Source organism: Bos javanicus, chromosome 18 (assembly GCF_032452875.1).
Source record: "Bos javanicus breed banteng chromosome 18, ARS-OSU_banteng_1.0, whole genome shotgun sequence".
NCBI classification, from domain to species: domain Eukaryota; kingdom Metazoa; phylum Chordata; class Mammalia; order Artiodactyla; family Bovidae; genus Bos; species Bos javanicus.
In genome coordinates, this window is record NC_083885.1 from 14,257,091 (window position 1) to 14,272,113 (window position 15,023).

The 15,023-nt window shown below is 60.4% G+C and overlaps 1 protein-coding gene across 5 annotated transcripts in view; it reads right to left on the reverse strand.

Moving 5' to 3' along the window:
* Positions 1 to 332: 332 nt before the first annotated feature.
* Positions 333 to 15,023, reverse strand: part of CBFA2T3 (CBFA2/RUNX1 partner transcriptional co-repressor 3) — a 78,128-nt gene continuing 63,437 nt past the window's right edge. For all 5 annotated transcript variants that reach the window (XM_061387004.1, XM_061387003.1, XM_061387008.1 and 2 more), the window contains 9 exons: positions 13,603 to 13,844; positions 13,419 to 13,508; positions 9,083 to 9,264; positions 8,246 to 8,469; positions 5,629 to 5,714; positions 4,881 to 5,079; positions 4,364 to 4,432; positions 3,928 to 4,118; positions 333 to 2,565 (listed from right to left, as the gene is read on the reverse strand). In XM_061387004.1, the coding sequence (XP_061242988.1) occupies positions 2,266 to 2,565; positions 3,928 to 4,118; positions 4,364 to 4,432; positions 4,881 to 5,079; positions 5,629 to 5,714; positions 8,246 to 8,469; positions 9,083 to 9,264; positions 13,419 to 13,508; positions 13,603 to 13,844 (1,583 nt within the window). In that variant the 3' untranslated portion in view covers positions 333 to 2,265. The remainder of the gene's footprint in view (positions 2,566 to 3,927; positions 4,119 to 4,363; positions 4,433 to 4,880; positions 5,080 to 5,628; positions 5,715 to 8,245; positions 8,470 to 9,082; positions 9,265 to 13,418; positions 13,509 to 13,602; positions 13,845 to 15,023) is intronic.

Consider the following 15,023-nt stretch of genomic DNA (forward strand, 5'->3'; position numbering starts at 1 on the left):
ACAGGTGCCTCACGAGAGCCTGAAGCCCACACGGCCCCTGCTCTTCTGAAACCCACAGAAGCAAGCCTCTGAGAGGCTGGCAGCCCTGTGCAGCTCACAGACTTCTTGGAGGGTGAGAGGTCTAGCTGGGCGGTCAGAGTTAGGGCTCCTGCCAGGTGGGATTTGAACAGCACCTGGTCTGTGGCGATCGGATGGAGTCCTTCCTCTCAGTACTCAAAGGATAAGTTCTCACAACTCTGGAAAGTAACAGTGATCAACACACACATCGCTGCCTGGTGGACCACAGTTCGGATTTCTCTGAAAACCTAATTCCTATTCTTTACATACTTCCATGGTTTCTCTTAATTTTTTATTTGGCAAACATCTCTTCTTTATTATCATCATCATGAATATCATCATTTGGACCTCTGCAAGGACTATATACATTCACATTATCGTATACCATTGACTTCTTGCCTCTCGGCAGGCCCCTGGGCTCTGGGTTTCAGTAGCTGGTCACTATTGCACTCCAGTCCTGGAACTTCTTACAGCCATGCAGTAAAATCCCGATCAGAGACCGTGTCTGCTGTTTATTCTCCCACTGAGTACAGATCAGAATTTCCTTATTCCTTTATTTCCTCCTTGAGATCGCTGGGGGAGCGAGTGGGATGGGGGTCAGGGTGAGGCATGGGGCGGGGACTTCAGAGAGACCATCCCCTGAGGAAGAGCTGGACAAAAATGCAGGGTTATATACAGCTGGTCAAGTCTCCAGAAGGTGCAGGGAGGGCAAATTGCTTTTCTTTGTGGGTTTTTTTTTTTTCCTTTTTCTGCAAAAGTGTGAAGACAAGAGAGGGGCTGCAGGAAACACGGGGGCTGGGATGGAGAGACGGGCTGGGCGGCAGGCTTGTGTAGCGGGCAGCAGAGGTAGAGGAGGACGAGGAGGAGCAGCAGTGGAAGGCGTGGTGGCTGTCTCCTCACACTCAGAAAAGCAGTCGAGAATCAACCCGAAAGATTGTCACAGTTTTGTCTCGGAATTATATTCTTTCTCGGAAGGACACATTAGCACTTTTTTCACAAGTGGAAAGGATGAAATGTGATGGAAATTCACAGAGGGTGTGAGGACGGACAAGATACCCTTCCTGAGCGTGTGCAGATACATGCTGGGTGTGCCCCAGTGGACATGCACACACACGCTTGCACACACGTGTGGGTGCCGAGGGCCTCACTGCCCACCCCACCTGGCCCCAGCGGAGGCACTGCCATGGAGTTGAAAAGAAAGAAGTTGCTTCCTGTTGGACAAAACACTCCAAACCCCAATACCCCATCGCCCCCCAAACAGAATCAAAGCAAGAGAAAAGACGGACATTGGAACAAGCCCAGGCGTGGAGGAAAACAGTGAAAAACATCCTTTGGCAGTGACAACAAAATTTTGGATTTTGACTTCTTGTGTATGTTTTTTGGATTTCCTTTGGAGCAGAGGTGTGTCCGGCATCCTTGGCTAGCTAGCTGGCAAGGTAGTTTACAGGTATGCTTCCTTTCAGTTCAGTTCATTTCCGTCGCTCAGTCGTCTCTGACTCTTTGCGACCCCATGGACTGCAGCATGCTTCCTTTACCTTTTTTTTTTCTTTTTTAAAAAAACTTTTTGGGTTTCTACTTAAAGCCAAAGAATTTGACATTAAAGGAGAAAAAAATCTGAAATGAAAAATTACGACTTGAGTCTGACATCTTTCTCACCAGCCTCACCGCACTGGCCACACACCCCTGGGGCGGTTTCCATGAACTGGCGGCTCGGATCTCCGGCTATGAAAGAACAGTTTTCCTTTTCCCTTTTGAATCAGGCAAGGGGAGAAAACCCCAGTTTTCTTTGTCCATTTCTGAGTAGCTCTCTTGCCACAAAGTCCCCCAAAATTCTTCAATGAAAATATAAGCCACCAAACAATTCGATTTTTTCATTGAAGAGAAAGTATGTGAAAGTCATAAAGAGATAAAAACAAGACAGAGAGCGAGACAAGGAGGGAGAGGCGGTTGTGGACGAGCTGGTCACCTCTGGCCAGCATCCATCCGCCACCTAAAGTTCAGCTGGGGGCTTCTGAGGATTCGGAAGAGGTCGAGGTGTGATCGTCAGGTAGCTGAGGAAGTCGTGTGGATGCAGTCTTGTTGGTTCTGTTTTCTTTTGGAGAGAAGCAGTAGCAGCGGTGACTCCCATGGTCGGCTCCCAGGGCTGGGTGCGCATCCTGCTGGGCCGGGCGGGGCTGGGCAGTTTGATGGACATCAGGTCCTGGCGGGTCAGCGGGGCGCTGCGTCCAGGGGGCCAGGTGGGCCAGGGGAGCCGGGGCGGGAAGGCCCAGTGGAGCCCGCCTCGCTGGGGCTGGCAGCGGCTGGGGGCAGGCAGGGGCCCAGGCCTGTGGCGGTGTCGGACTGTCCGGGCACAGGCTCAGCCACGGCGGCCGCGGGGCCCTGCAGGCTCTGTCCGCACACATGGTGGTGCTTCTCCCAGTCCTTGTGCTGGCAGAAGGAGCCGCAGTAGCGGGCCGCGTTGCAACCGCTGCACGTCTCGCTGGCCTTGCGCCCACAATTCCAGCAGCTCTGGAGGTGAGGGGGGACGATCAGGGTGGCCTGGGCACGCCCCGTTTCCCCCAAGCACCCACCCAGCTGCAGACCAGGCACACACTCCAAACACACCAGCTCAAACCCAGCCAAGGCATCACCAAGCAAGAAGAGAAAAAAACTCCGCTCCCAGGCTCGCAGGTGATCCTCTGCAGACAAGGCCCCTTGGCTGGGCCACTCTTGGGGGACAGGCTCCCACCACCCCAGCCCACCCCAGACAGGTTCATGGTGTGCCATGGCCCCTTCCAAAGGGGATCTTTCAGGAATCCCTCCTAGCACTGACAGGGCTTTGATACCAGAATGTCACAGTCTGGGCAGAGTAAAGGGGCGGTGAGTGCCCACAGCTGCTGGAGTCCTTTCCCTACCACTGGGCCTCTGCTTTTTTTTGGAACAAGCAATGACCCCAGCCACCCACGTGAGCAGAAGGTGGGCAGGGATTCTACCTTCAAAAGGCCGGAGGCAGCAGCGTGGGCTGTAGGGTGGGGAAGCCAAGCCACCCTAGGAGGAAGGACCACGTGCCCAGGCAGCCTCCCGAGCCTCCTGCTGGCCACCCTCTGCAGGTGTGCCCCCAGCTCCCGCCCTCGCTGCTCCCTGCATTCCTGCAGGCTCACTCCCTCCAGGACTGCCCGGACGGACGACCCTGCTTATGGGCTTCCCTGACACCCACCGTCCCCCCCATGCACGTCCATGGCCTGAAGCAGCACAGGCCATACTCCTGCGTCCCCACTCCCTTGGCCCCTCAGACCGTCAGGTCTTTCTGCTCCAGCTGAGAGCGCAGTGGAAAAGAGATGCAGATGGGCACCACCTGACCGGAAGTCATCTCCTCATTCCCTCTCAGGGCCGGCCCAGCACAGACAGGCCCAGGGGATTTTGGAGAAGTGCCCTCCTTGAAGAGAGTCCAGGGGCCCCTGAAGAGGGCCGAACCCTTCTCTTCACCTCTCTGCCTTCCGAGCCATTCTCAGACAAACAGAGAATGTACTTGGTCACTCAGGGTTCCCACCCGCCCTTCTGGACCAGTCCAGCCCCCAGACACACAGGTGCCAGGACGGTGACTTGTGCACCCTTCTGCTTTCATGGGTCAGAGAGATCATTGGCTTTGGTGTCAGCCAGCCTGGGGTTGAACAATGGTCCTGCCACTTCCTGGGCAGTGACCTGGGGTGAGCCAGACTCTCTCTGGAGGCCTCAGTTTCCACATCTGTACAATTGGAACACCCACAGGATCCAGCTCACCAGGCCACGTGGAGTCAAGAGGCCCTGGGGCCGCACAAGGTCACGTGGCTGGGAGGTGGTGGAGCCGGGGTGGCGCCCCGAACTGGGGGCAGGGGTGGGGGGCGGCCCTACCTCGCTGGAGTCCTCCTGCTGGTTGACCACAGTGAGGGCGTCCTCGGATGCCTGCCGCCGCGCCTCGGCCAGGGCCCGCTCCATCTTGGCCCGCTCTGTGCTGATGAGCTCGTGGGCCTTGCGCTCAGCGTCAGACACGGCTTTCTGCAGCTCTGACATTGCCTGCCGCTTCACCTCGTTCACCGCCTCCTCTGAAAAGGACACCTTGGGCTGTTCGTCTCGTGCGCCAGCCCAGCTGGGTCTCCCCTGCCCACAACCCCAGAGGGGGCAGGCAGGCATGGTTATGGGGGAATCTCCAAAGCCTGCCCTCTACTGTGTGCAGAGCACCACACCCTAGAGGGTGGAGAGTCGGTCAGCAGGCCTGGGAAGGCCCTGCTGGGCCCCTCCAGCATACGGGGAGGGCGGGAGTCTGGGGCTCCAGGCCATCCACACTCACCCGCCTTCCTCCAGATCTCCTCGGGCATGTAGCCGGACAGGGTCCGAGGCATGAACTCCCGGTGGACGTCTGAAACACAGGGGCACCAGCGTCACACACAAGACAGGGCCACGCCCTCTTGGGCCCTGGGGGCAGGGTGTGGGAGTGATCTTGGGGGTCCCTGAGGTACACAAGGGGGAAACCCTGTCTCTGCAGCTGGTGGAGGCGGGAACAGAGCAATGTCATGAAGGGAGACTGTCGGGGTCAACGGGCCTTGGATTTGACTGGGAGCTGGGCCGAGATGGCCTCTCTCAGGTTCCACGGTCATCAGGCCCCCCGGGGGCCTCCCAGTGCCGAGACCCTGTCCCATCGGAACCAAGAACTGGTCCTCCCTGCAGGTCAGGCAGTGTGTGTGCAGCAGAAGACCTTTCTTCTTCAGGTGGGGCGATTTGGGTGCTATTTCCCTGCAGGGCCATGACCAGTGATGGCCTGGCCCCTGATCCCCCTGCTTCGGCCCCACACGTGCCCCCCAGCACACCTAGCTGAGCACCCTCTGTGCCCACGGAGCTGCCGAGGGGCCTGGCAGTTGGCCCAGGGCCCTTCTTGCTGTCCTCTGCCGCGTCGCTGCAGCGCCGGATCCAGTGGTTGAGCTCCTCGCGGTCAGCCTCCTGGCAGCGGCGCAGCACGGTCAGCGACCGGCGCGTCTTCTCGGCCATGTCCATGATGCAGTTCAGGAGCTGTGGGCACCCAAGGTGAGTAAGCCGTGCGCAGAGGAGGACAGCTGGGACACTGTCCCACACTCCGGCCCGGTCCACCCGACCGTGTGACCTGCCCACGGCTCTTGACGCATTGGCTGGAAAACCCATTTCTGCTGCTGCGAAAGATCCCTGAGCACCTGGACAAGGACTGGGGAGGCACCCAGGGCTCCCACTGGTGGGGAGACTGTCCAGGACCCAGAGCTGGAGCTCTCCTTGCAGCCCTGGAGTCGCGGTCTGCCCTGTGGAGCAGAGGGGTCAGCGCTGCTCTGGGGACCGCCCTTTTCTTGGGCTCCCCTCCCCAAAAGGACGCGGGACAGGCATGACCTGAAAATGGTGTTGAAGAGGTCCAACCCTTATGGTCAAGGGAGACAGTTCATGGTGGCCCAGGGGGGAGTGTTCTGAGGGCTGGCCAGGAGTGCAGGGGAAGCAGAGGTGTGGGCACAGTGGCCTGCCCCTGTAGCCCCTGCAGATTGGGCAGAGCGCCTGGGAGTGGCTGTGGCACCCCGTGGCCTGAGCCTGGACACTCACGTTATTGAGGTGCTTCCACTCTTCCGCCCACTCGCGCTCCGTGAGCCTGTGGTCAATCACTTCCTCAGGCCGGGATCCGTGCATTGCTGAGGAGGGAGCGGAAGCTCAGGCCCCGCTCCTGCTAATCAAGCCACGCCCCTGCTCACGCCCCCACCCCAGGTCCCGCCCACGGGCTGTGCCCTCCTAGGGAAAGTGGGGAGGTGAGGAAGGGAATCCAGGGCTCTGACCCTCTCTCTGCCCACCGCCCTGGGTGGGGTGGGTCAGGAACAGGCCTCTCCTCTACTCATGCTTGAGAGGAAGAAACCGGTGTCCCCAACCCTCGCTTTGACTACTCCTTCTTCCCCAAATCCAGCCACTCTCTCTTTCTGCCCCCTGTTGCCAGAGAAGTGTCCGTGGACCTCACTTAAGGGGTGTCTCCACTGCTCAGGGTCTCCTTGTGGCTGCCTGGCTTCAACTCACACTTTACTGCTTTTTCTGAGCTAGCTGAACTCCTATGCGCCCTCCAAAGCCCAGGTGGCAGACTCCTTCCTCCTCAGCAGCCTTGGGCTCCCAGATTTCCTTGAGCCCTATATATCTCTGGTTGTTTAGTAATCACAGGTGCTTCCTTGTTTATTCTCAATCACCCAGCAGACTGTGTCAATCCACAGGGCAGGGCTGGCAAGGCCTGTTCCCCTCTGTGGGTTGAGCTCCTGGGCTGAGCTCCTGCTTGGTAAGAGGGGTGCATGGCTTAATCTGCTGGGCCTCAAATGAGCAGCTCCAAGTGTGCTCTCCTGGGAAACAGTGGGGCTTGGAAAAGTCAAAAGCCCTGGCACTCATTCCCCATGGGGCCTAGGCCCCTTGTCTTACCTGTGGCCTCAGTTTCCCAGCCTCCCTGCCTCCCTAGTGGGAGGGGAGAGTCCCTGGTGTGGATGGAGGAGGGCTCTGTACTTAGGGCTTTATCCATTCATCCCTGCTTCATCCTCTGGGGGAGGGGTTCCTGCCATTATTTCCACTTAACAGATGAGGAAACTGAGGCTGGTTAAGGGGACATGTTGATCAAGGTCAAGCAAGGTCGACTGGCGCTGGGGCTGTGCTCTTAGCCACTGGCTGGTACAGCTCCAGGGACTGAAACAATGGGATGCCCCCACCCCATAGTCAGAAACAAAACAACCATGAGCTGAGAAATTCATGCCAGAAGGGCAGCATCTGGCGTTCTCACAGCTTCTCCTCTTATACTACTTGAAATACCGAACGCGATCACCCTCACTGTGACCCAGCATGCTCCATGCTTCCTGGGCTGGGGTCTACTTAGGCCTTTCTTGGTCCCCAAACCTGAAATGCCTCCTCAAATTGCAGCTGAGGTGGGAGGTGGTAGCCACAGGCCGCTGTCCACCCACCGCCCTGCCCTGCTGCCCGCAGAGCTGGAGCCCGCGCCAACGCCCCAACCAAAATAGTGGCTGAGATCTGCCTGACAGCTGGCGTTTATTTTTGCGTTAGCAGAAGCGGATGGGAATTAGCACCTGCCTGACCCTGCTGTGGGGAGCCAGACACTGTCACCTGCTGCCTGGGCCCAGGCCCTGGCAGCTCCCATAGGGAGGAGGAGGGGAGACGGCCTGATAAGGGGCAAGGCCTCTGCTGACCCTGCCTCCGGGCCCCCGGTTGGTGTGCTGGGCCTCCGTCTCAGGGGCAGCCTTTGCAGGCTGGTCTTATTCATCTCTTTGACCAGCACAGAGGAGGCTCAGAAGGCCAGTCGTCGTTGCTAGGCAACTTTGGGCATGTCCATTATCCCTCCGGGCCTCAGTCTGCCCATCTGTGATGTGGGCGGGCTAACACATCACACAGGTGTATCAGAACACGTTGGGGATGCCGCCTTCTGGAGCCCAGTAAAGCATACAGTGCCAACCAGACTTCCACCAAGAGCTGTCACCCTGCCGCCAGCACAGCTGGGCCCTATGGCACCCACTCTGGACCCAGCCCTCTATTAACCCCTCATGCCCCAAGGGCAGGGCTGCTAATCAGCAGAGAGGCTGCAGGTGTGCAGGGGTTGGGGGGGCTGTGACTTGCCCAGGGGCACACCTAGGGAATCTCAGAGCTCAGAGGACCAGGCAGTCCTGCCCCTAGGGGTGTGGCCCCAGTGCCCAGTCTCTCTCATCTCCCTCCTCTGCTCAGGGACCACCCCCTACGGATCTGGTGTTTTGGTGTTGATACCCGTCCCGTTAGAGGGCAGAACTGGCTGTGTGTGATCAGCGGTGCCTTCATGTTCCCTTGGGGCACCCAGGCCTTGGAGGCGAGGCCACGGCTCCTATGACTTGGGGACCCCCACGTGCCAGGTATTTCCTGGTTACCATGCACCCCGAGAGGCTCTAAGTCCCCCAGGACAGGTACCCCTGCAGCCATGGTGCCCCTCCCTCCATGGGGAAGGGTCTTCCTGGGCCTGGGGGATGTTGGGTTGCCCCCAGGACAGAGTCTCAAAAGATGACTGTCCCTCAGGCTTCCAGGCGCAGCCCAGCTGGGGTGGGGCGCAGACCCTTCCTCTGCACCGTATTCTCACGTCCATCTTTCCAGACAGACATGTCCAGGTGGCGCCCGCCTGCAGGTACACACAGCCGCCCTGGCCGCCCCTGCCCACACCACTCACCCAGCTGCCGATGGCGCTCCCGCAGCTCCCGGGGGTCAAGGTGGCGGTAGGAGTCCCGGAAGTGGTGGGCCATGGCCATGTCCTCCAGGCGGTAGTGTGGGGGCGGTGGCGGATGGGGCAGCCCATTGCTGGGGCTATAGCGCTGGGCGGGGCTCAGGGTGCACGGCCGTTTGCTGAGGTGGTCTGGGTGCAGTGGGTCCCGGTCTGACCCATTCTCTTTGGTCCTGGTCCAGAGAGCAGGTGGGGATAGTGGTCAAGGGACCACGAGCCACGGACCCAGGGGAGAGAGGGAGGCAGGGGCGTGGACAGTGTGAGCGAGCGGGAGACAGACCTGCCCGCTGGGGGCCTGGCTCCCCCTCTCCCCTCCTTCTCAGGGGTGTGGGCTCCTGGGACTTGGGAGTCAGGGTTCTTGGGTCTTCTTGGAGAGAGCAGGGAGAGACAGCCTTCCTGGCAGCAGGACACACACCCGCGCTGTGACCCAGCAGTGGGCATCAGCCCAGGCATCTGGGGACCTTGGGTTGTTGGACGCTCAGGCACACCTGCAGGGAACTCCTGCCAGGTAGACTCTCTCCTGCCTCCTCCCTTGTCCCCCCGGGGTGGGGTGAGGGGCATCTGAGTCCTCAGGAGGCCTCGCCACGGCCGGATAGCATGGCCTCCCGGTGGTCAGCCTGTGCAGTTAAGGCTGAACTTGACCAGCCCAGTGGCTGCAGCCACAGAACACAACACGGTTTCCACCTGCGTTCTCAGCCCTGGCACTGGGCGCCCGCTGAGCCTTGGCAGGAGGGCAGCTCTCAGGAGTCAGAAGGGGAGGGCGCTGCCTGTTGCGCCCCTAGGTACCTGTCGGGGGTCCTCCTCTTGCCGTTGTCGTTAACCTCCAGCAGGAGCTCCGAGGAGTCGACAGGGGAAGAGGCGTCAGCATCCAGCAGGGCTTGCTCGTGCTGGGCCAGGTACTGTGCAGGGCTCTGCTTGGCCAGACGGGCGCAGTGCAGGAGCTCCCGCTGCAGCAGGGGCAGGTTAGCCTGCGGGGAGGGTGGGACCGGCTTGGATTGGCTGCTGGCTGAGGTCAGGGCACGAGTGTGCTCAGATGTGAGACAGGGAGGCCAATGGCCAGCCTTGCTGTGTGACTTTGGGCAAGATGCACGACCTCTCTGGGCCTCGAATTCCTCTGCTACAGCTTGGGAATGAGGGCAAGACCATGCCCCTAGGGGATTTGGGTTTTTCTTCCAATCACTAAACTCCCTTCTGCTCCGGCATCAGGAGAAGGTGAGGAGGGCTCCTCCTCAGGATCCACTGCCTGTACCCGTGGGAGCAGGTCTTGGGTGAACCCCTCTCGGAGGAGGGGGTGAGGCTCAGAGCGGAGGGGCGGCCCCCAACTCGACTTGCACCATGGAGGAGCAGGACTCCAGCACGCCTGCCCCAGATGGCTGGCCCCTGCCTTCCCACTTCCTGTGGGTCCCCAGCCTGGCCTGGAATGAAGGCTCTGTGTGCCCACATCACTGAGGTGACATGTGGTCACCTCCCGGGGGAGGGGGGGTCTGGACATGACCACTTGGCTCCACATTTGTGGGTTAGGGCACCACAGCACAGGAGGGCGTGGTGTGTGTGGGGTGGGTACAGGATTCGAATGCAGATCTGGCCTGCGACAACCAGACGTGACCGCTGTGCCCTCCAGCCTCTGCCCTCACCAGGCTCTGGGCCTGCCAGCTGGGCCGCAGGGGGCTCTGTGGTCTTCCCAGAACCACCACTGGGTGAGGGGTGCAGGCTGGATGGGGGCCCAGCGGCAGGCCGCTGGGGACAGCCAGAGTTCTGAGTATTTGTAAATAAATGCAGTTCCTCAACTTTCTCATGGTGTTTCCAAGCTGCCTCGTGGCCCCTCCCACCTCCGCCTCCCCAGCCCCCGCCCGCCATCCACCCGGACGGATCAAGCAGCCGATGCGTTTTTGTGAAGCAGCACCGGCTGCCAGGCCTGTTTTTCTATTTGGATAGCTGAACAAGGGCCAGCCCGCCATCTGTTGAACACGTTAGGAGCATGAGCTGGGAAAGGAGGTCCCGGGAGATCGGAAGACGCCAAACCTCCTCCCTCCCGCTCCTCTCCCGGCACAGCAGGGCGGGGACAGCACGGCTGGCCGCTGGCTGCCCGCCACCCATGGAAACATCTGGATTCCTGGCCGGCTGGGGCCAGCTGGGAGCGGGGGCCCTGGGCAGAGGGCCGGCCGGGTGGGTGGCATCTCCCGGCTTCTGGAAAGCCCACCACACAGCCACGCAGAGTGTCAGGCTCAGGAGAGGATGCAGGGCTCCTGGGGCCCCAGGCTGGGGGAACAGGGACCCCAGGCCGGAAGAAATGGGTAGAGACTGGGGAGCCTCATGTCCCTCCAAGACAGCAGCCCGAGTGCTGTCTCCAGAACTCAGGATGCCTGGGATGCCTCACTGAGATGTGAATGCTGCTCTGCCCCTTGATCAAAGGCTCCACCCTGCCCTCTTCCCAGAGGGGAACTCAGGCCGGTGTCAGTGGAGCAGATGTCTCTCATGTAACGAGGGTTTATGATGTTTCCATCATCTCCACTGCACACACAGCCTGCGTGACTGGGGGCCCTGTGTCAGCCCACCCTGGCTATGCTGTGTGACTGTGGGCAGGTCACTTAACTTCTCTGATTCCTGCCTCACCTGCAGCTGGAGCTGCGAGCTGTGGCTCCTCCCATTCCTCGTGTGAGTTAAGACCAGTCCCACCTGGGGAGGTGGGTGGTCACACCCAAGGGACCCGGGAGGGAACTGGGAAATGGGGGTTTCAGTTACCCAAGGGCAGAGCTGGTTGTGAGCCTGGTGGACCGGATGCAGCTCCTGCCTCTTTCCTGGGAAATGGCCCGGGGAGCCACCATGCAGGTGCACCATGGTGGGCCTGGGGGGCCATCAATTCACTGGAAGGCACTGTCCCTGCTGCTCCAGGTCACAGGCGGGAAAACTGAGCCCCCCCACAGCAGGCCGGCACACCCTGCAGGCTCCCCAAGGCACTCTGCATTCTGAAGAGGCCAGTGTTCTACAGTGAATGGGGGTCAGGGGAGGGGCACTCCCTGGGCAGGGCTCTGGCTGGTGCCTTGTCCACAAGACCAGGGAACAGGCCTGATCTGCCCAGAAGCCCCATGTCAGGCAGACGAGTAGACTCTGTCCCTGACAGCACCTTGGTCTAGGGCCCTGGGCAGGGCCATGGGCATTCAGTGTGGCCAGCACTTCCCTCACCCCAGTTGCCCGTTACTGGGAGGGCAGTCAGGGCACCAGAGTCCTGACAGCCCCATGGCTGTGCTGTGGGCAGAGGGGACACCGAGGCAGGCGGTGCCAGGTTGGGTGTGTCCCTGAGAGGAGGCAGGGGGTGGCTGAGCTCAAGGGGCAGGAGGCTGTGGGCCTGGTTGGGTGAGAGCGGGGATGTGTCGTGTTTTCCCTGCTCCTGGATAAACGTGGGCAGCTGACATGGGGGGGCGACATCTGCTGTAAATATCTGATCTGACAGAAGCAGGCGCACGGTGTCCCCAAAGATGGGGAGCGAGGAGTCAGCAGTAAGTTGAAAGGAGGAGCGGGAAGGGCTCCTGATGAATGCAAACGACTGCCAGATGGGGAAGCCTGGGCCCAGCTCAGCGTGAGCTCAGCAGGGTGTGGGCGGAGGACAGGAAGGAGAGTGGAGGCAGCGGATGTGGGGGCATGATGTGGGGTCCCTTCGGAGCAAGGTGCGGGCCTGGGGCACACCCTGTGCAGGCCGGGGGGCTTGGAGTCGATGGATCTTAGTACCCCTCCACAGGCGGGGGCCTCAGTTTCCCTGCTTGTTAACTGGGCACAGTGGCAGCGTCTGTGTCGCCCCTTGAGGGCTCCTGGGGGCTTGGTGGGGGCAGCTGCAGAAGAGTCTTGCAGGGGACACCTGTCTGTGGAACCCCTGAAATCCCCAGATGAATGGAGCACATGTCAAATTCTTTGCCTGATCGCTCCCTACCACCTTCCCAACAGCCAAAGAATGGCTCCCAAGTTCCAACCACAGACACGGAGGCACTCCATTAGTGGGACTCGCCGGGCCCAGGACCACAGGGGCTAAGTGGCAGGATCAGGGCTTGAACCTGAGTACATCTGCTCTGGCCTGTCCCCTGGAAGGCAGGCCCCACCAGGGCACAGCGCACATGGAGGGATGAACCCACGGCTGTGAGCATCACTGTGGCCCAGGAAACAAGAGCCCGAGGCGGGGATGTCAGCCACACTCAGGGCGGACGCTTCCCAAGTGCGCTGTGGAACCTGACCTGGGGAGGTGAGAGAGCAGAGGCGCCTGTGGTCAAATACTTTTGGGGAGCACCTTGTCTCTATCCACTCTGGGGGATGTGCGGTGCTCACAGGGGAGTGAAGGCCCTGAGAAGTCCTGCAGGGCAGACTTGGGTCTGATGCTGTCTGCACGCACACTCCTGGTTTTGTGCAAAAGCTTTGCTCGATGCTTTGTTCAATGCAGATTCTGACTCGGGGCGTCTGGGTGGGGGCCCAGAAGCATGCATTGCTCACATGCCCTGGTGTAGCTGCCACCAACCCAACATCAACTGCTCCTGCCGAAAGGCCCTGGGCCACTGTTCATCTTCCCTGATGACCACATCAGGTGGCTTCCCAACTGACACCGTCTTACCCATCTGTCTGCTCACTTACAAGCCTGCGGTCTGTCCACTGTCCTGATCCCCTCACTGTTCCAGGCACAGGATCGCAACACAGCAGGCACACACACACCCCCATCCCCCACCTCAGGGCCTTTGCAGGCCTACCCCTGCCTCAGGGCCTTTGCAGGCATGCTCCCTGCTCCCTGGAAGGTTCTGCTCCCCGCTCTCCTCCTTCATTGAAATGCCCCCTGCCCGCAGCTCCACAGAATCTATGACAGGTTGGCTAGCACACAGCAGTTGCTCAGAACATAGCTGTTGAGAGGCTGAGTGTCCTGGCCACTAACTGCAGGACTGGTCCTGGGAGCTGTATGTCAGAGCCTGGGGTCAGGGGAGGACGGCTCCAGCCCAGCAGCAGGTTTGAAGCAATCAGCCGACGGGTTAGCACTGCTCTCCCTGGGGGGTGGGGGATTAGAGTTTTGAGGGTGGGGCTGATCTAAGCTGGCTGAGGACAGACTCAGGCCTCCTGGGGCCTCAGGGTGGGGAGGAGGTTTGGTCCCTACCTTCAGGAAAGGGATGACAAATGGCCGCAGTGGGAAGTTGGTGGCCTCCTGGAGCTTGGAGTGGAACTCCTCGATGGTCAGCGTAGAGTTCTGGGGAAGAAGACGCTTGGCTTCAGCCTGGGGAGGGGAGGGCAGAGACCGAGGCTGGCCCGGCCTAGGGCCACTGCATCCCCACCCGACTCACCACGAGCCCCAGCACCAGCGTGCGCACGCGCTCCCCAATCTCTGGGGAGATGTCGCTGCCGAACTGCTGCAGGGTGGCCAGGAAGCGCTTGAGCTTGCTGAGCTGCCGGGCCCCGCAGGCTGGGGGCAGCTGCTGCGTGGACAGTGCGGCTGTGCATGAGGTGGCCGGGCCATTGCTGAAGCCGTTGGGTGTGGACGGGGCGCCGCTGATGGCTGTGGGCGAGTGGCTGCTGCCATTCATCACTGCGGGGGGAGGGAGTGAGGATGCAGCAGAGCGCCATGGACTCCACAGACACCCTTTACATACATGCAGACTGGGGCTCCGGTGCAGGGAGGAGCCGAGAGTGGCCACCCTCCAGATGTGCCCCCGCTCAGCTGTCCTTTGGCCTTGCTCTGGGCTGTGTAGTCAGGCCCTCCATACCCGGAGACACCTGGGCCCTCCCACTGCCTGGCACCCATGCATCTCCGTGAACAGGTGGAGGGGCTTCCCTTCCATCAGGCTCTGCTGGCCCATCTTCTCATTCCCCTGAAGGTCAGTGACCCTCATACCCGCCATGATGGCCCCAGGCTGTGTCCCAGTGCCTACACAGGCCCCACTGCCTGCATGAGGGCCCCAGTGCCAGGCTGACGGGGCTCAGGGTGGGCCAGAGGAGCCCGGACCCCAGGACAAGCTGGGCTGGATGCTGGCAGGGGCTGCTGCATGGCGGACATGTGTGCCCATGGGCCCTGCTGTGTGTGGAGGACAGGCTGGTGACCCGAGGGGTCTTAGATGAGCTTGTGCAGAGCTCCGGGAGCAGCACAGTGGGTCCCAGAGTGACAGACACTAGGGTGCTGTGAAGTGGTCCTGGGGCAGGACCATAAGCTCAGGGGAGCCTATCCCCAGGGGCAGGGAGTCCTCCCATGCCTGGCCACATGCAACCTGTCTCCTGGCCTCAGAGCCTGCACAGAGGTCAGGGGTAGAGGGCTTCCAGGGTCCTTGATGACAGGGGAGGGGGCTCTGGACATGGACACCTCTGGGAGTCCTGCAGCGCAGCTCATAAACTCAGCGGTCACTCACACCTCTGCAATCTGCTCCTTCAAGTTTGCACACTCGGCCTGAGTGTGCTTGCCCGCCAGCTCCTCCCTACGTGCCCCTCCCCCTCACACATGCCCTTCATTCCCCATGCCCTCCCTCCCTTAGCATCTTTGCACGCACACTCTTACAACATACCAAATACACGTGCACTCATGCTCGTATACATATACACACACGTACACACAACACACACATGCTTGCACACAGGCCTATATGCACCACACACACACATGTAAGTGCACATGGACATAGTGCACACCCCACATGCACAAAGATGTATGTATGTTCACACACAGGCACACAGACACCACAAGCATACACCCCCATACACACCTGCACACATGTAC